The sequence below is a fragment of the Arachis hypogaea genome, chromosome 14, assembly GCF_003086295.3.
Source record: "Arachis hypogaea cultivar Tifrunner chromosome 14, arahy.Tifrunner.gnm2.J5K5, whole genome shotgun sequence".
Lineage (NCBI taxonomy): Eukaryota > Viridiplantae > Streptophyta > Magnoliopsida > Fabales > Fabaceae > Arachis > Arachis hypogaea.
Window position 1 is genome coordinate 587,726 of NC_092049.1, and position 20,065 is coordinate 607,790.

At 33.2% G+C, this 20,065-nt stretch overlaps 4 protein-coding genes across 9 annotated transcripts; 2 read left to right on the forward strand and 2 right to left on the reverse strand.

The window, feature by feature from the left end:
- Window positions 1-198: 198 nt before the first annotated feature.
- On the forward strand, window positions 199-7,658 carry LOC112740787 (uncharacterized). Of its 4 annotated transcripts, none has more exons than XM_025789409.3 (16): window positions 199-541; window positions 607-662; window positions 747-775; window positions 860-944; window positions 1,030-1,141; window positions 1,211-1,281; window positions 1,698-1,761; window positions 2,770-2,832; window positions 2,902-2,973; window positions 3,083-3,184; window positions 3,537-3,611; window positions 4,045-4,149; window positions 4,669-4,785; window positions 5,763-5,819; window positions 5,995-6,079; window positions 7,283-7,658. In XM_025789409.3, exons 1-15 carry the CDS (start codon window positions 401-403, stop codon window positions 6,049-6,051), a joined length of 1,206 nt encoding a protein of 401 aa, XP_025645194.1. In that variant the 5' UTR covers window positions 199-400; the 3' UTR covers window positions 6,052-6,079; window positions 7,283-7,658. The 4 variants fall into 4 exon arrangements, 3 of the variants coding, with proteins under 3 accessions (XP_025645194.1, XP_025645192.1, XP_025645193.1); XM_025789407.3 differs by having other exon boundaries at window positions 213-541; window positions 741-775; XM_025789408.3 differs by having other exon boundaries at window positions 233-541; window positions 744-775.
- A 2,545-nt stretch (window positions 7,659-10,203) lies between these two features.
- On the forward strand, window positions 10,204-12,013 carry LOC112740788 (probable mitochondrial adenine nucleotide transporter BTL1). Of its 2 annotated transcripts, none has more exons than XM_025789413.3 (4): window positions 10,204-10,459; window positions 10,538-10,871; window positions 10,958-11,195; window positions 11,406-12,013. In XM_025789413.3, the coding sequence occupies exons 1-4, from the start codon at window positions 10,422-10,424 to the stop codon at window positions 11,657-11,659; spliced, it is 864 nt and encodes a 287-aa protein (XP_025645198.1). In that variant the 5' UTR covers window positions 10,204-10,421; the 3' UTR covers window positions 11,660-12,013. The 2 variants fall into 2 exon arrangements, with proteins under 2 accessions (XP_025645198.1, XP_025645197.1); XM_025789412.3 differs by having other exon boundaries at window positions 10,204-10,356.
- Window positions 12,014-12,835: 822 nt separating this feature from the next.
- On the reverse strand, window positions 12,836-14,553 carry LOC112740789 (reticulon-like protein B22). Its single transcript, XM_025789414.3, has 5 exons — window positions 14,280-14,553; window positions 13,975-14,203; window positions 13,742-13,883; window positions 13,589-13,658; window positions 12,836-13,079 (listed from the first exon to the last, which is right to left on the reverse strand). The coding sequence occupies exons 2-5, from the start codon at window positions 14,184-14,186 to the stop codon at window positions 12,961-12,963; spliced, it is 543 nt and encodes a 180-aa protein (XP_025645199.1). The 5' UTR covers window positions 14,187-14,203; window positions 14,280-14,553; the 3' UTR covers window positions 12,836-12,960.
- Window positions 14,554-16,113: 1,560 nt separating this feature from the next.
- On the reverse strand, window positions 16,114-19,484 carry LOC112740790 (uncharacterized). Of its 2 annotated transcripts, none has more exons than XM_025789415.3 (5): window positions 19,299-19,484; window positions 17,801-18,334; window positions 17,024-17,428; window positions 16,621-16,820; window positions 16,114-16,534 (listed from the first exon to the last, which is right to left on the reverse strand). In XM_025789415.3, exons 2-5 carry the CDS (start codon window positions 18,234-18,236, stop codon window positions 16,286-16,288), a joined length of 1,290 nt encoding a protein of 429 aa, XP_025645200.1. In that variant the 5' UTR covers window positions 18,237-18,334; window positions 19,299-19,484; the 3' UTR covers window positions 16,114-16,285. The 2 variants fall into 2 exon arrangements, with proteins under 2 accessions (XP_025645200.1, XP_025645201.1); XM_025789416.3 differs by lacking the exon at window positions 19,299-19,484 and adding an exon at window positions 18,963-19,091.
- Window positions 19,485-20,065: the final 581 nt, after the last annotated feature.

Below are 20,065 nucleotides of genomic sequence, written 5' to 3' on the forward strand. Positions count from 1 at the left end.
TTTATCTTTCAAAAACCAAAATGAAGATGTGAGTATTTTTTAAGGACTATTTTGACTATCAACTCAATAAAAATATCATAATATTGAAAAAGAACATTTGATTATATTTAATAAAGTAAACAAAATTCATAATTTGTTTTGAAAATTGAATTTAATTTTTATATAGTGCAAATTAAATGTATCTAAATTTGTATTTGTATCTTATATATTTTATTTTGGTAATAATCATAATAGATGGGATCATGGGAGGTGGGAAATTCATTTTACAATTGATATAAGAATATCGAGAGATTTAGTGTTTGTTTATTTATGGTATGTATGTCATGGCGGTGTGCAGTGCAGTGTGCTGGAAACTTGAATGAAGTGAGTGCATTGAAACTTGAGAGATAGGTGGCTGATTATGAATATGTGGACTATGTCAGTGAGAAGCAGCGGAATGTTTTGGTGTCAGTGTCATTGTCACTGTAGAAGAATACATTGCTCCGATTCGAAGCCAAGCCCACGCCGTGGTTTTGGCCTTGGAGATAACAGCAGGATTAAGGTAGGGTATTCTTCTTCTTGTTGTTCTTCTTCTTCTTCATTGATTCATTGATTGCTTCATTTCAGACGAACAAAGGCGAAGCTGGGACTGGCAAGGACAGAGGTTTGGTGTCGAAGCAAAGGTGTTCCTATTTCCTCTCTGTATTGTATTTTATTTTAGGGATGGTTGTTCGTAAAAGATGCTAACAGGCTCAACTCAGTAGCAGGGGGTCAACATCTCGTCCTCCATCCACTCGTAATTGCAATCCTCTTCTTATTCTATTCACCACTCACTACTCACTGTATAGTCATCAAACTTCGGATGCTTTTTTCTCTGCAGAGGCACCCGCACCACAGCTCGACGGCAAGTCTCGCAACGATACTTTCGATCTTGACTTTGAACAACGACTTCAAGCAGTTAGAAGGTACAACTTTAGTTCTTCTCTTTCTGTTCCTTACTCATTTGGTAATTTTTCTACCTCAAATTTGGGAACTTGCTACACTGCTCAGGTCTGCCCTTGAACAAAAGAAAGCAGACGACGAAAAACAGTTTGGACCCATTGACTATGATGCACCACCACCGCTATCTTCGGACCAGAAGACAATTGGCCTTGCTACCAAGGTAAAAATCTCTTCTTTTCTACGGCATGTAAATGTTCCTTTATATGTATACATAACCATCGTGACACAGATTGGAGTAGGAGTAGCTGTTGCCGTCTTCGGTCTCGTTTTTGCTTTTGGAGATTTTCTTCCTTCTGGAAGGTATGCATGTGCACACCTAATACCGGACAATATACATTAACTCCGCAAGTATAGCTCATGGCTTCATACCATTTACTTAATTGTTATTTTTCTTTTCTCACTGTATGGCTTTGGTTTGCCAATTGCTTGTTGAGCCATTCTATGATACAAATTATTCTTGTTGAAGTCTGCAATGATCCTAGATAAACACGCAAATCATGTGCAAAAATGGTTTCTTCCTTCTGTATTACATTTTATTTTAGTTTCAACCCACTATAACTAAGCTGGTTTCTTACTTTTTGGTTGGAGTTGAGGTTCCTAGTCTATTTACATTAAATCCTGCATCAGACTTATATATATATATATAACCATGCTTGCTTGAGACTAATGATTATGAATGTTCACACTTATCTTCATCGTGTTCATTCGATTGCTAGTCCCAATGAAGACAGTGCCGTGGTGAGTAGTAAGCTGTCGGAAAAAGAGAAGGCCACTCTTCAGGTATCATTTCTACTTTTCTAGCTGACTATTGTCTGGCAATCAGTTGGCATTTGCTGAGTTTAGATTGTTATGTCTTTGTTTTCAATGTTATTCATAGCTGATGTGATCAGGCAAGATGAGGAAGAAATAGATACAACATAAATACATCAAAGAAAAGCAGGATAGTGCCTATTACCCATTTAGGAAAACATTATAGAATTTCTCCTAAGGTGGTCTGTCCATACGAGAGGACCAATATAAGTCCTAGTTAGACGATATGTGTCAGGTACCATAGATCAAGGGAGTGAAGAAGAAGAGAATTGAGTTTAGTTGCAGTGCAGAGAATTGTTCTGTAGTAATGATAATGCAGATTTTATGAACTAGAGAATTGTATAGTTGTATTACAAACTGAGTGTATTATTACAGTTAACAATAGCTAAGTTCTCTATATATATAGAGAGGATGCTAACTAACTAATAACAGAAAACAAACCAAGAGAGCCAATTGATAAAGCAGATTGGTCTTGAAGTATTCTTGGTTTTCTTGAACACAAAGTTATTTCAGTAATCTTGCTCTTATACTCAACAATATGATTACATGGAAGATTGCTTAATGACTAATTAGAGTTAAGAGTATGACCAAGAAGAACTCTCCAAGTGAAGCCATTCTGAGGATATCGATGTAGATTCACCTTGTGAAAATTTGGTTTATGACTTAACATAATGTTGTTGGCTTGTTGCTGGATAAATATGTAGCAAACCCCATTTGGAAAAGGCATTTGTGATTGTTCTGTTGCACGACTGGATGCCTAAACTTGTTGAATAAATATTTTGTTCACTATAATTCACGTGAAATGTACCTACTGAAAGCATATAGTTGTTCTTTCATAGGCATAGCTTTGGCATAAGTGGATATGTTTGATCAGTATCTTGTATCACAGTATTCATAGTGTGATTGGTGAAATATATTACATCATGTTCCCCCTCGATCTCTTTCCCGCTCTTATATGTGCTTCCTGATGTATGGCAGAGTAGACTTGAGGAATTTGAAGCAATATTAAGGAACTCCCCAAGAGATGCAACTGCTCTTGAAGTAAGTCATAGGTGTTAGTTCTTTTCTCCCCATTTCTGTGTGTCTAGATACATTGAAAATATTTTTCAGGGAGCTGCAGTAACTTTGGCAGAACTAGGGGAATATACAAGAGCTGCTTCTCTACTTGATGTTTTAACAAAGGTTGATAATGTTTTTACCATGGATATATTGTGAAATGTTGCATATATTTTGTTGTTGTTTGATCTTCCTTTAATTTTGTAACTGATTCTTTTGTTGGGTTCCAATTAAGGAAAAACCAAATGATGCTGATGTTTTCCGTTTGCTTGGAGAAGTTAAGTATGAACTCAAAGATTATGAAGGGAGTATTGCTGCATATAAAAGTTCAGCAATGGTTAGTTAGTCTTTTAACATTTCAACTGCTCTTTGCTGGTGGATGCTTTTTGTGAACTAAATACTCACATCTTAATTTCTAGCAAAGTCACGAAGAGTCGAGTGTTTTAAGGAAGCCAATAATTTAGGTTAGAACTTGGGATAGATTATGATATCTGTATTTTCTATTCATATCTTCTGGATTTTTTCTTAAAGTATGCGCTCAATATTCAGTTCTTTACCAGTCATAATATTTCCAATTTTTTAATAAATGTAATCTATCTGTTATGTCCACCTAGAAGTTGAAACTTTTGAGTATATCTGGCTTAAATTCCATTTGGAAGTATCTGTAAATAGCCTATTGTGAATGACAGGTTTCTAAGGATATTGAATTTGAAGTTCTGCGAGGCCTTACTAATTCATTACTTGCTGCCAAAAAGCCAGACGAGGTTTGTCATCATGATAAAGGATTCTTAGGATGTACGAGCTACTAAAATTAGTGACAACGTACTCTTAATAAAAATGAAAAACATAAAGACCTATCTTCAAATGTAGGGACCAAAAAACAAATTAATGGCATTTAGGGGCTAAACTGAAACCTAAAAAATAAAATTATGGAGGCCAAACTAAAATCAGTAAAAATGTAGAGACCAATATCTTCTCTTCTGCTTCTGCTTCTCCGTGATAGAGAATAAAATCTCCCCCCCTAAAAATTAAAGAAGAAAAGGTATAATTGGTTGATGCTCAAGATATGGCTATTCTGGTTCGTTAAGCTCTTATACTGTGCAGAAATATGGAGTTATTTTTTACACTGGCTTTAGTGGATGTGTCGACTAGTTGAATTAAAAAAAAAAGATTATTTTTCCATCATTTCTCCAACAGGCTGTTCAATTTCTTCTTTCCTGTCGTGAGCGTCTGAGTTCTGTAAAGGAAAGCGCAAAATCTGATAGCAGCCCAACAAACACAGGGAAGCTGGATCCAGTCCAAGTAAACTCTTATTCTCTAAAATAATAGATATATTCTATTTCTGCTCTTTTTGCAAATTATTGAAATAGATAGACAAATTTTGAAGACCCATGGAATAGGTAGATAAAAATTGTATTGTTACATGAACCAGTAAAGGTTTTTGTCATAATGAAACTATACACCTTGATATTTTCACATTGTGATGATAATTTTAACAAGATGGGATGCTTTTAAATGATCTCCCACTTCCTTCTTGTAAAAATTCAAAAAATTGCATTTTCATAAAGCAGATCAGGAATGATTTTTATTGTATGTTGAAGTCCTTTATATAGCCAGATGGATGAATTTAATAAAATGGTGTCAATGGGGATACCAAATTGGTTAGCTTTCACCTGAGTCTTCTTGAAGAAGCAGTTGCATTCTTATAGTACATACTTAATGTTACTCATTTTTTCACACGTTGAAAACATTCAATGCGTATATTTTGCATTGTTTTTTCTTACATTTTGTCTCCCAATTTTCATATTATGAAATACTTAGGTTGAATTACTTCTTGGGAAAGCCTATTCCGATTGGGGCCATGTCAGTGATGCTGTAGCTGTTTATGATCAGCTCATATCAACTTATCCTGATGATTTCCGTGGATACTTAGCTAAGGTCTGTAACTTCTCTCATTATTACTAAGCATGGAGCTTATGATCATTTCTGTTCGCGGTAAACCAAATTAACGAAATAACATGAGTTGAATTTTAGAATCTAATTTTGCATGTTGGCAGTATAAACGATAAAGTGCTGCACACTGTAAAACTAACAATATAACTCATTCACTATGCATGTGGCATTTGAGGAAGTTAGTAGTCATCGCATTTAAATACATGGTTGGATAACTGGGTAAACACTTTTACATTAATATTGCATAAAATCAATCTATAATGAACATGTATATAGTATTGGAATTTATCAGTGCACAGCTACAGTTTGCTGTTCCTTCTGGTTTCTTGGTTGCTTTGCCACCAGACTTCTTTCTTTTGGCTAGGCCATGGATTCATTGGCCTGCATGGCAACATTTTTAGTGGCCTGCATGGCAACATTTTTGGAAAGGTGTTTGTGCTTTTAGGAAGATCAAGCATCTCGTTTTGTATTTGGTAAATAAAAAAGATTATGTGCATGTACTTGCTAGGGGTGTTTTTGTAAACACCTAAGGAGGTGTTTTTCAAAGATAACTTGTGCTTATCAAAATTAGAAAAGTCTAATATAACCTCATATATTAATAAATATCCAAATTTACCCTTATATTTATGTCTATTATGATCTTTTTAAATTTTAAAAGTTGTTTTATCAAACATAGTTGTTGTTGTTGTTTGTGCTTATTGAAAGTTATTTTTAGTTTGATTTACCAAAAATAATTGTCACAACTTTTAGAAAACTCTCTTTCAAAAGTCAGCTTTGTAAAACTATTTTGAAAAAAAATACAAACTTTACCAAACTGATAGTTATAAATAAAGAATACATCATACCTTTTGTGTTATGTTTCTTATATCAATCTCTTCCTCTTCCTCAACCATTTTTCACCTGAATTTCGTTTGCCTTCTCAGCCATGCATTCAATTCAAATATGATATTGTACTTATGTAGGGAATCATCCTAAAAGAAAACAAAAATATTGGAGATGCAGAGAGGATGTTCATACAGGTATGTTTGATTTATTAAATTTGCATTACTGATGAGTAGTTGATAAGATGTTAAAAATAAAATGCATATACATAGCCCTGCATATATGTGAGACCGATGATTTTAAAAAAGTTGTTTTGATTAATGTCGTTATACCGTTATGAACATATAGTGTTAACCCACATCTTATGTGCAGGCTCGGTTCTTTGCATCAGATAAAGCTAAAGTTCTTGTGGACCGTTATGCAAGATAAAACTTGGCATTGGCTTTCAAATCTAAAGGTATGCTGTGTAGCTCAAAAGATAATATCATCGTAATCACAAAAGAATATATCTGCAGTAGAAATTGTGATCATTATTATGAAAGTACAGAAAATGCTAGGGGTTTGATGATGGTATTTCCTAATGCTAATGCAGCTTAGAAGTGCCTCTTTGGGAGTCACTCAAATAGAGTAGAAATTTTTAGCTCTAATTTATGAATATAAAAGTTTGTTATGCTTCTTTCTGTGCGAAAACACCCAGCAGTCATGTGATGTGTGCTGCGAGGGAAAGGTTTAGGTAGAAAGTTTCAAGAAGTCCACCAAAGCTTCTCTTTGGACAATGCCATAATTGCTCCTTCTATTCGTCAAGTGGAGTTGGGGGGTGTGTGGGGTAACATATTACATTGAGGTCATATCTAGTTAAGGTTTAACCGTTTAAATATGTTTTTACTCCCTATTATGGAAAGTCATCTTTTTTTTCCTTTGCTTTGATTTTGGCCTTTTCTTTTTAACTATTATTATTACTATTAGCTTTTTAGTCTTGCTTTTCAAATCTATTATGATGATATTTTACTTATTATTTCAATTAAATTGATAATTATATAGAGGAAATATCCAAACTTGTTTTTGACCAAAAACACAAAGGATAAATTTGTCTTTCAAGATTTGAGAAAAAAACAACAAATTTGTCTTTTTACCAAACAAAATCTATACATATTACGAAAGAAAAATATGTCCTTTTGAAAAAATGGAGTGACGAAGTAAAGGCAAATTTGATGCTTTAAAATCTCGGTATCTTTTGTTGTGTAGATAATATGGAGAATTTAATTTTTTTGAGTTCAACTAATGAGCCAATTTTTTCCGGTAATATCAATTAACTCTTTGAAATTATTTTTTTTTTTACTCTAAAATCTAAATCCTCTAAAAATGAGGGTTAAAAAAATAATTTTATAATAAACAACAATAACGTGTTTGGTCAATGTCAAAAATTTGGTAGTTTTTATGTTGGTTGTCGATGCCTAACACGACCTTTATTCGGATTTGGAATCAACAACTATGTAAGATTTTATCTTTTCTGCAACTGATATATCATAAAGTTTGAATTTATGTTTTGATGCATATTATTCACAAAAAAATAAAGCTAGACGTCCAAATTTCTTTTAAACCAAATTTTCAATCAAGTCATTGTGCGCTTCTTCAGTTCTTCTCTTTCATATGTACGCAGGTGCTACTTTTTCTTTTCTTGCGCGCTTCTTTTTCAATGTTGTCACCGTCGTCGCTGCCACTACTGCGATCGTTGTTGTTGTTGCTGTCACCATTGATGTCTTCTTTTTCTTCTTGTTTAATTTCTTCTCCTTCCCATTCTCATGTATTATCATCATTATTGTTGTCTTCGTCTTCATCTTTTATATATGTTCAGAAAATCAGTGCACAAAAATTTTGAGGCACAATACATAAATTTTAGTGCACAACATAGAAATTTTTAGTATATAACAATTTTTTGAAAGACAACATGTTCAGAACATTGATACTCAACTAACAAAATATGTATAATGCAAAACTTAGGTGCAAAATATACAAATTTTGGTGTAGTACAAAAATTTGTGCTCAGTATAGAAATTTTTGTAGGACCATATATGTTAAATATTGACATCCATGTCATGGCATGGGGGTTCGGCTATATTTTTATGTTGGTTGCCGAAGACCTAACACAATCCTCCTCCTTTATCCGGGCTTGGGACCGGCTATGTACCGCAAGTGTAACATAGGCGGAGTTATGTTAAATATTGACATCCAACCAATAATAATTAATATGTACAACACATAAGTTTTGGTATACAACATAAAAATTTTGGTGCATATTTAAACAATATTGGGAATTTAACATGCATGTTCGTCATGAAACATTTATTATGATAGTCGGGGTTATTGTGAAATAGATTTTATAGAGAAAAGTTGTTAGAAATTATATTGCTAGGAGGTTTATAATGCTTTTAAACAATATAATGTTAAGGAATTAAGCAATTATTTGTTGAGCAAAATGAAAGTCAATTTTTTTTTAAGAAATTGAAGTTGATAGTAATAGATCCATTGAAATTAAGACGTATTCTAGGTTAATGAAAGAAGTCTTATAAATACTTCAGCGATGTAGCAAACTCTTGGGAGTCAGTACTTTTTATTAATTTTGATTAATATTTGATCAATACAAATATTAAATTATTTTTAATAAAAAAATATGAATGTAAATTTTGATAAATATGAATACAAATTGTGTTGATTAATATCTATTAAAAAATGTTGTAGCAGCTTAAATAATTAGGAACATCTATCATGAATTTTGAGAAGTAAATGCTTGTGCAGATAGATTAGCATGGCAATGTTATGAATTTTAACTGAGATGTTATTTTTTTTTTATTTCCTCATGTATCTTTTTAAGTTTTCATACAGATTTCACTGGAATTGTATTTTTAAGGATAGTTTTTATCTAGTTTTTTTTTTTTTGGGCTTAATGTGCTGTTGTCTATCAAAAAAATTTTACAAATTTGGTAAATATAAATATAAATTATATATTTTATGTATGTAAATATATATAAATATAGAATAATTTTTTACTGTTAAATATTAGTCTAAAATAATATTTGTTGGTTACGAAATATTACTCTTATTGAATAGTACTTACAACATTAGTTAATATACATTTGTCATCATATATAAAGTAATAAAACTTTTTGAATTATATTTTGGATTTAAATATTTCAATATTTTAGTTCAAAATTTTATGTTTTTTTAAATTATATAGAATACATTAATATATTAAATTTTTAAGTATGAGGTAACTAATTTGATAGGTAAAATAATTAAGTTATTTTTAATTTTAATAAAGAGATTGTGTTATCTTTTTATTTAATTTTTTAGATAAAATTATTGTTATTACGTGAACTTATTATTAGTCTTTTTTAAAATAAAAACGTAATATTATTATATAAAATAAAATATAACTATAATTTAAAAATTTAAAAAATAACAACTTAAGCAAATAATTTATAATTTATACATAAATTTTTTAAATTAGTTCAACAATATTAAAAATTAAATACTTAATAATCTAAAAAAATATATTTAAAAATTTAAAAAATAACAACTTAAGTAAAAAATTATTTATAATTTATAAACAAAATTTTAAAAATTTTTAGTGACAGTACCTAAACAAATAATTTTTAAATTCAAATGTATGAATGTCATATCAGCATAAGAACTCTTTATTTATATTAAAATAGACAAATTATAAATTATAAATATATAATATTTAATTTAAGGGAAATGCATCCTCATGTATAATTGTATGGTGTTTTATTATTTTCTTCATTATTATTTAATAAATTTTTTAAAAATTGAATTAATTGGAAAACCTAAATACATTTTTGTTTTGATTATTAGATATAATTTAAAATGAATTAAAATGGGTTTCACAAACCCTAGTGGTTGAGTGGAAAGATAAAAAGATGAGAGGAAAATAGGTAGAAAAGGAGTAAAGAATATTTTGAAAGAAAGAGGCGGAAAATACTGTGGTTGGGTAAGGTCAAAGGTGGAACCCACAGCGTAGTTGGAAGTAATTCAAAGTTGAAAAAAAAGCAATTTAACTTTACCGGGCTGAGTGGTGACAGGGGATGAGATGCCAAAGGAGAGCACTAACCTAACCTGCTGGTTCCAGGCAGCCTAGGCCTGAGGTGCCATCCATCGCCTTAAGCTTTTAATCTAACCCGTGATATGCCGAATTCAAGGCAATCCTACCCTAACTAGCTACCAACCACCCATTCTGCCGCCGGGAACTAAAAAACTAAAAGCATAGATATTTTCTGAGAGACAGACATCTTGCCAAAATCCCAAAACAAAAATATCTGTGATCTAAGATGTCGCCAAAACTCCCCTCTTCCTCTCACTTTCACGTTCACTATCATTCTCAGGCATGTCTATTCAATCTCTTTCGATTTTCTTTTTCATTCCTGTTGCGTTTATTATCTATCTATCTATCTAGGAACAAGCACATCCTTCTTATTTAAAAAAACACACACAAACGAATAGGTTGAGGCTGTTGTTGTTAACTGTTGGCAAATAAAATCCATGGCTTTTGAATACCAAGTGCAGGAACAGCAGAAGAAGGGGAAGAAACAGGGCGTCTTCGGAGACATGTACAGCATGATGCTGTTTCCGCTGCCCCTCCCCAAAGATGTGTCGATCATTATGGAATCCGATAAAGACTCCGCCTTTCAACTACCTAACCTTGCACACGCCTTCCGAGTTAGTCCCCTCCCCATGTTCATATTATTATTGTTGATGTCATTGTACCTTTTAGTCTGAGAGCCATGACTAAAGCTGTACTTGCCCCTCTTGAGACCATCAGGTTATTCAGTTCTCCGTTTATCTATAGACAATTTAATGTATTATATATCTTTATAAACCTGTGCTGTGAACCATGCAGGACAAGAATGGTGGTTGGTGTTGGCTCCAAAAATATTGCTGGTAGCTTTGTTCAAGTTATAGAGGAGCAGGGTTGGCAAGGATTGTGGGCTGGAAACACAATCAATATGCTTCGTATAATTCCTACACAGGCTATTGAGCTTGGCACCTTTGAGTGTGTAAAACGGGCAATGACATCTCTCCAAGACAAATGGAAACTGGAAGAATGCCCCAAGATGCAGATAGGTTCCATCAACTTGAACTTGTCTTTGTCCTGGATTTCACCTGTTGCTGTGGCCGGGGCAGCTGCAGGAATTGCCAGCACACTCTGTTGTCACCCTCTTGAGGTTATCAAGGTATCGAATAAGCCACAAAGTATTCCACTGAATGAGCAAGTCTTTTGCTCTTGTTTCTCACCCGCATTGTAAATTTGTAATCACAGGATCGGTTGACTGTAAGTCCTGAAGTCTACCCTAATCTGAGCATTGCAGTTAGGAATATTTATAGAGATGGTGGTATTGGTGGTTTTTATGCTGGTATATCACCTACTCTGGTTGGCATGCTTCCGTACAGCACATGCTATTACTTCATGTATGATACAATAAAAAAGTCTTACTGCGAGACGAAAAATAAGAAGTCTTTAAATCGTCCAGAGATGCTTGTAATTGGGGCTCTAGCGGGTGAGAGATTCTCTGCCACTTCATCTGACTTCTATATATACATGGACACCAATTTACTGAAGCAATATGTTTAATATTTAACTTAATGCGCCCTTTTTTTAATTCAAACCCTAGTCTATGTATGTGGCTGATTCTATCTCTATATCTATCCTGACCTTATGCTAGCTAAGATTGATTTGGCATTAAACTAGCTCTTCTGTGCATGCTCAGGTTTTACAGCCAGCACAATTAGCTTCCCTTTGGAGGTGGCGAGGAAGCGGTTGATGGTGGGAGCTTTGCAAGGTAGGTGCCCGCCAAACATGGCAGCTGCACTTTCAGAAGTGATTCGAGAAGAAGGCTTGAAGGGACTCTACAGAGGTTGGGCTGCGAGCTGTTTGAAGGTCATGCCGTCCTCTGGCATCACCTGGATGTTCTATGAGGCATGGAAGGACATACTGGTTGTCCAAAAGTGTCATTCATTATAGCCTATCAAAAGCTACCATGGGTTTGTTAACTGCACAGATTATGCAAGTTAATCATGGCGAACCCTTTTTGTTTTTGAATTTGAGAATTGGTGATTTAAATACCATAAGAAAGAGGGATTGCATAACCATTTGGCCTCAGCAGCCAGTTGGTTAGCTTGTAGGGATTGTTCACTCCTGCTAACCAGTCAGCCTGACTCTTTCATTTATTTATTTTTTAGATTTTAATATTGATATAGAGATTTTCATCATACAAAAGGTGAAAGGATGAGTTTGGGAGAAATTTCCGGTCTCCTATTTTAGTTAACCATACAAATAATATTGCTGGTAGGTTTGCGTGACTACAAGTTCAACAAATCTTTTGTCCCCTCCCCTCAAGCTTTCAACAAATCTTTTGTCCCCTCCCCTCAAGCTTTCGTCAATATTTCTTGGTTTGCTACTATGGGTGTATATATCTATTTAAAATTCATCCGTTCATTTGAGTACTTATAGCAGTTCGCATTTATATTTCAGTTACGTTAATTTGGTGATAAGATTTATATTTAATGGTCGATTGATTGACTGAATATCAATGTTTAATTTCATTCAAGTGTGGAGTGGCATTTTCTTAGCTGTTTTTCTTCAGCGATATATAAAATAAATACGCCTCCCAGCCAGCTGCTTCTCTTCAACTGCATAATGCTTCAATTTATCAACATATTTGTGCATTCACTGTCAACTTTTGGCTGATATTACTACAAGGAAAAACACTAGAAACTTAACATCTTTTAGCAAATTATTTGTCAATATTTATCTTTTTCTTTAAATTTCTCTTTCCTTCACTTAATCTTTGTTCATCCACTATTTTGTTAGTTAAAAAAGGTTGGTTCCTAAGCAATAATCTTAGTATTGTGTATAGCATATCCTGTGTCCTAAATTCTATTTCGCAGTGGTAATAGCTTCTACTTTTGATATATTATTTGTGCTCAATTTTGAGACTATCCAATGGTTGAGGCAAAAAATGTAAAGTAGGATTTGATTTTGCCTGCTGTTTGCAGCTATGGTCACACAAGAAATAGATGGAGTATTCGAAAGCAACCAGAATTGTATAACCGGTGAATGAGACTGGACGAATCAATCTCCAACTTTCGAAAAACCTTTATTCTGGTGGTAAAGTGAAGCAAGTAGAAAATCTCTATATTAAGATCAAGCACATTGATATCATTGCATTTTTTTTTTTTTGGGTCTGAACTGTTGCAATTCTAGATTCGGCTACGGAGTGAACTTTACATTCGGAACAAAATACAAGTACAAAAATGATTAAGTTACATGATGGTGTCTTGGTCTTCACTAGTGTCGTTTCTTCTTCCCAATATCCAGGAAAGACACGAACTGATTGATTGAGAAGATTCTGCGAGCATGTAAAGACAAAACAAGCATAGTCCTGTAATAACACAATGTGAGAGTTTATACACAGCAGCAGCAAGCAAGAGCATAGAAAAATACGCGTAATGATCTCAAACGAGATGAATGTAAGGCTGATCAGCATTTAATGTGGGATGTTAACAGTTACTAAAACATATTCCAAATCCAAACTATAGAGGTAAACATGAATGTGATTCATGGGAAGTGATGTAGATTCTTTTGCAGTGCACACTCTCAACTAAGACAAAATATTTTCAATCCTGGAGACACTTATAGTTTTATAACTTAAGAAGACCGAAAGATAGCTGATAAGAAAGCAGAGCAAATATTTCAGTTTACCATTTTTTCCCCTCAAATCCCCAATATTTTGCTTTTAAGAGGAGAGCAATGATAGAGCGATATTACTGTTAAAAAGAAGCACTTGTCTTTTATGGTTTTTCACATATTTAGATACTGCAGGTGCCTCTTTTCACTTGCAAAAGAAGCAGACATAAATGATAAGAAGGGATCAAGTGATGAAAGGTGTACCAGCATAGGCAACTGTGATACCCAAAGCCAATCTTCCGAGAGCAGATAAGACATAAAGGCAAGAAATGACCTGACATAAGAGAGGCAAGTGAAATCAAACATGACGACTCAAGATCTCCATGGTCTATCAGTGTCAGAAACATACATACATACCTTGAAAAAGAGTCTCTTGTCATGGCCGGTGGCAGCAACCCTCAAGACGGACTCGGCGGCACCGACGGTGTTAGCAAGGCAGGCGACGATGGTATTAGCAGTGTCCTGAGAGATTTGCCACTCCAATGGATCCACAGGCACCCTATCGAAAAGAGAAACCCTAAGTTAGAGAGACAGAGAGACAGAGAGAGAGTGAATTATGAATAGTACAAGAGAAAGAGAATAATACAGACTCCACGTTCATCTGACGGAAGAGAAGGCCGAGAATGGCGAGGGAACAGAGAAGCACAATGAAGACGTCGGAGAAGAGGGACACAATGCTCGAATTGCGGTAAGCACAGTGATAGTACACAAGCGTCCCGCATATCAATGCAATCACTGCTTTTCCCATTTCTCCATCCCCAACGCTTCTGCTTCTACTTCTGCTGCTGCTTCTGTCATCCATCTCTCTATTCCTTCTTCCTTCTCATCCAAATTATTATTGTTAATGATAATAATTCAATCAATACGCGAATCCGATAATCATAAGAAAGCAAACCTAAATACTAGCAAAAGTGGAATTCTCCGTCGAGTAGATTGTAGAGCAATGAGATTCGACAAACCACCAGAGGACACAACGCAACCACTTTCTGCCTTTCTGCTTCTGCTTCTTCCCAAACCAAACCAAATCAACTCAACTTTCAAACCCAGAATAAAGAATAATCAAAATCAAAGCCAAATACTTGACCAAACCCCCGGATAAATAACTTGATGAGTCGTCCTAGGAAGTTAATGGAATATTTGTATAAGCTGATTTTAGGTTTATCAAGATCGAATTTTTGATCTTTAAGATTTAGAGTCTTAAATGTTAAGCTGATGAAAAAAAATTACACTAATAATTATATCTCTAATACTGAATCGGACATTTCTAAATTTCCATTATATATATCGTACAAATATTACATTGGCTCCCTATATTTTCTTTAACTTTATATATGTGTTAGAATGTTTAATTTAATTTTATATATTTTAATTTTATTTATTTTATTAATAAATTAATTTTTTAATGAAATTATAATGTGAATAAATAAAATTGAGTAATTTTTTTTGTTACAATAAAAATTAAATAAAAGATAAAATATTTTTTATTGTTCAATTTCAATTTATCATAAATTATATTGTAAATAAATGAAATTAAATAAATTAAAATATATTTTTATTACAAAATGTTATTGATATTTTGTACTATTATCATAACCGTATAAAATTTTTGTATTTCATATTAAAATCATCCATGTATAAAAAAATTAGCCTCGAAAATCATACACATATTATTCAGATAAAATTTATTTTGCAAATCCTACCAAATATTGACAATTAAAGAAAACAGTCTAATTTATAGTAGCATTTTTTATTTCTCTAATAAATCAAACTGAAATTAACTTTTAATAAGTATAAATAATAATTATATTTGATAAAAATAATTTTAAAATTAAAATATTATAATAAATATAAATATAAAAATAAATTTAAATATTTATTGATATATAAAATTATATATTTTTTTATAAATATAAACTAATTTTGAAAACATTGATAATTTATAAAAATGACAATTATATGTAAATAATTTCTTTTAATGAATTTTAGTAATTTTTATGTTCTAAAAGTATATGTTAAAAATATCATAAAAAAAGTTTTATTACAAATTATTGAAAATGGAACCTTTTTATATATTAATTATTATACTATTAAAATGTGTCCTTAAAACACAAGTTAGTTGATTCCTTTTTAATTATTAATCACAACTGTTATTCAAAAAGAAAATAAAAATAACAAATGATTTTACAAACTAACTAACTCTTTAATTATTATCAGAAGAAAAGATATTTTAATCCTTTAAAAATGGTTTTAATTTGACAAAATACATAAAATATAAAAAAAAAATACAAATGTCTACAATTTACATGAAAAACGAGTTCTTTCCATTTTCCATATTTGATCATTTTACTCTTTAAACGAATTTTTGTAAGTAAAAAAAATTTGAAAAAATAGTCAAGAAATTAAATTTTCTCATTCCTTTTAAATAACTTTTGAAAATATTCCAACAAGTTGTTGAATGGATTATTCTCTACATACAAGTCATTTACACACACAAGTTTATACAAGTCATTTATATTGTATTGTTTAAGAATTTTTTATGTATGTGTATTGATAAGTTTTATATAATTCAAAACTCTTCCTCTTCTTCCTTGCATTATAAAAGTGGATTTTATTGAATTAGGATTAACTTATATAAACTTGTATGTCAAAAAGACTTGTATGTGTAGCAGGTCTCTTGTTGAATAAAGTAATGTCACTTATGAATAACAATACTATACGAAAATTGAATGTTGTAAGTGAAAATGGTAAGATTGGATTAAGTCTAAGGAGCAACAAGAATGACGAAATCCTCCTTAACAAGAAGACTATGTTATACCAACTGTCACACAATACTCACAATTTTAGCAGAACAATGGTTTGGTACATACATGAATTAATACATGAGAGTCTCCATTACTATTACTAGCAAGGGAAGAGACTTGGACAAGGATCCCTCTCTAACCTACCATTTGATAAAAAATCCAGTTTCTTAATCTTCTCCTCACACCAAAACAGTTGTTCTCTGCTCATCCTCGTCATTCGCAGAACCCTCGACAGGATTTTCACGTCGATCAGCCCAAGCAACAGCTGAATGTCCTCATGCTTCTCCGGCCAACTATTCTTTTTCCACCCTTTCTTCTTTCTACGCACTTCCTTCAGCTTCAACACTTTCTGCATTTACAAAACAACTTAGTGTATGTTAAGTAGGCAACTAGAATTGATGTCACCAAAGGATCTATATATATATATGACTTTACCTTCTCAAGAGTAGACTGAACCTGGTGTAGAGGAGTTGCAAGCTGGCTCTGATTTCCAAAGAGGTTGATGACCCCGCCTGACTTTTTCTTGTCCCTCTTCAGGAACTGGTGGAATGTTAGGATAGAGCTTTCAATTATCTTCACAAGATCAGGAGCCAGAACTCTCGAGTCTGATTCATCTATGAATTCATGTTCTGATCCTGAACACAACCATAATAAAATTGATGATACATCCGACATATTCTAACATGACAACTGACATTTCATCATTAATCTAAAATGTGGGACAAAAATAAGACATGTGACATTAGACAATATCATGTGCTTGTCATGTGAAAAATTAACATTTCCCCTTGTAAGTAATAGCTGTAGCAACACTCATGATGATTCACAGTAAAGTTACCCTGTATATTAGGAACCTGAAGAAGTTTAGGCAAAGTGTTCCTAGTTCGAGCATAAATTTCGGCCCGGAGGCCCTGCTCAAAAGGCTCATTTTCAATAAACCTTTGTAATAGAACTTGGAACTGTTGAAACTGCTGAGCACTGTGATTGTAACACGTAGGATTTTCAGGTTGCCAAGATATCTTGTGACTCAAATGGGAGAATTGGCAGTGGAGTGCCTCCCAAGTTAAGCACATTTGACCAACATATGCTGTTTCAATATCCTGGTAGGGATCATGTTCTGGCTGCTGAAGATGTTCAGTCTCATCATCAGGACCTTCAAATTTTTTTAAGGAAAGACAACGAAGGGGAGATGCCAACTTCCTTGATGCAGATCTTGGTGACGGAGTTGAAGGATACTGTGGACCTGACATAATGAGGATGTAATGATTTTAAAGACATACAAAAAAAAAAGCATATTTAGTTAGAAATTGGAATTTGTAGGTGGTAAAAGGATCATCATCAATTCAAGACCACCTTCAAACATATATTTACTACAAGTCAAAACAACAAAGTCTAAATTTTTTAATCAGAGAGAAACTTGTCTACACATTTTTCAGAAATTCTGGATGATGAAAACCAACTCCCACTTTTAAGTAATAAGCCAAACTAAACCTAGATATATGCTCAATCCAAGCTAAGAAAATGCCAGCATACCAGCTATTACTGAATACTGATATATGCATATGAAGCTTAAACATGATTTTACCATTGGCAATCAGGAACAACTGAAAGCTACCTTTGCCAACTTCATTAAGCTGCTGTGTGCTCATCCGATCGAAGAACAGCATTCTTTCGCAGTACTGTTCATATACAGCATCAAAGCCACGCCACCATTGCTGACCCTCTGCTTCCACATCTCTCCAGTCATTGGAGCTTGTCTCTCCTTCGTCCTCTTCATCCTCCCCTTCCTCAGGGCACGAATCTTCTTCTGGAATCAACACCATAAAACTGTTTCTTCTCAACTCTTTCAGCCTTCTCTTTACTTCATTTGTAATAAAATCATCATCATCCTCAGTTTCCGCCACAGGATCTGCATTCACAGATTTACACTGATCAGGACCGCCAGAGTTAGGTTTAGGTTCCTCAGGCTCTAGCACGTCCTTGTTCACCAGATCCTTTCCTCCATCTGCTTTCTGAGATTTTCTGAACTTCTTGATCTTCAAAAAATCCATGCGTTAACACTTTGCCTCTCAAGTCTCAACAAAAAACCCAAAAAAAAAAAAAAACTATTCCAGCAGAACCCAGTCTTCCATATCCTTTAGATCAAAACCTACAAAAAAAGAGAAAGACAGATTGAGCAACACAACACAAACAATGTCATAATGTAATGTAGCATAAACACTGGGCTTTGCTTTTCAAGCTGCAGTTAATTATAAAGCTCTGTGGACTGTGGAGCCATAAAAGAAAAGAACCTTCAACTTGCTCTAAAGCCAAACACTAACAGTACCAAAAAAAAAAAGGAAAGAGAGGGGGGGGGGGGACCTTGAGCTGCTAGATTCAACACGTGAGTGAGTGATCTAGTGGCCAAGCAAGCATATACCTAGCTTTATGTAAATGTCATTCCTTTCGATTCAGATAAACCGCAAGGATCGGAGAACAACTACTGCTAGTATCCATTGGGAAACAAGGAAGATGAAAACCAAAAAAAAAAAAAAAAGCAAAAATTTGCAGTTTTTGAAGGAGGGAGAAAAGGCTAGAGTATTAAATCCCCCGCTTAATAGAAAGTTGGTGAAAAGGAAAGAATTTTCAGCTGAATCTGAACCTCTTCTAAAATTGCCAAGAGCATCACGGATTAAGAAATGAAATAGAAAACGCAGTTTTGGCATAACAGTGAGAACAGCAATGAGCACTCAGAGAGATCAGAAACTCGTGATTCTATTCTCAAAATGCGTACTTACTTGCACATTCTTCCTATGTTCAAGTTTTGCAGTCCATTAAACATCAAACAAGAAAAGAAAACATTTTTATTATTATTATTTGGGAGCATAGAGTCACAGACAATGAGGATGATCTCAGATACACATAAGTTGCTTCTTTTCTACTTCTGTTTAAGTAAAAAAATAAATAAAAAATAAAAAACCTCAGAAAAGAAAAAAAGGCACATGTAGGAAGCAGCAAGTGAAGAAATGGACAAAATAAGGATCAAAAGTTACATGCAATGCAGAAATGGAAATGGCCACAAAAATTAAAAAGCAGAAGAGAAAATACTCGGAATATTGTGTTTCTACACAAACCTAAGGAGTTAGGAAGCTTGATAAGATGAATGTGGCACATGAGAAGACCCAGAAGAGCTGAAATTGCAGAGGGAAACCCTAGAGACAAGGAAGGGAAGAGTTGAGTCACTTGAGTGAGTGAGTGCAGTGTTTGAAACTATAAAAGAAATGTTTTTCAAAAAAAAGAAATGCAATAAATGTGAGCACTGTCCTCAGCACTCCGATTGTTTTGTTTTGTTCGATATTTTACTTTCCAATAAAAAAATTATAGGAAACTTTTCACATGTGCCAATTAGTTTATTGGTATACCGATATGACATGTACGGTTCGGTTGATGGTCATTATTTTGTCGTAGTGTGTGTTTGAAAATACCAAAAACAACCCTATTTTGCAAGTTAAAATTACATAAAGGTTAGATTCCGTGAACAGCTTGTTTTAGCCAAGTATAGCCAATAATAGTGAAAGTGGCTTGAGCTAATGGTTACTTGTTAGAGTGGATGGGCCATTTGTTCTTTTAGGCTACGTGTTTCTTAAAATAAGATAAAACAACATAATAAAAATAAAATATAAAAGACAGAAATATAAAATTTTATATTTTTATATTTTATCTGGTAATAAATTAAAATAAATTAAAAATTAATTTTTTTATTTAAAAAATTTGAAATGAAAAATATAATAATAAAAAATATAATAGTAAAGTATTATTTTTATCTTTAACGTTTGGGGTAAATTCTATTTGTGTCCCTAACATTTAAGGGTGTGTTTGGCAAACGCGTTATAACTTACAG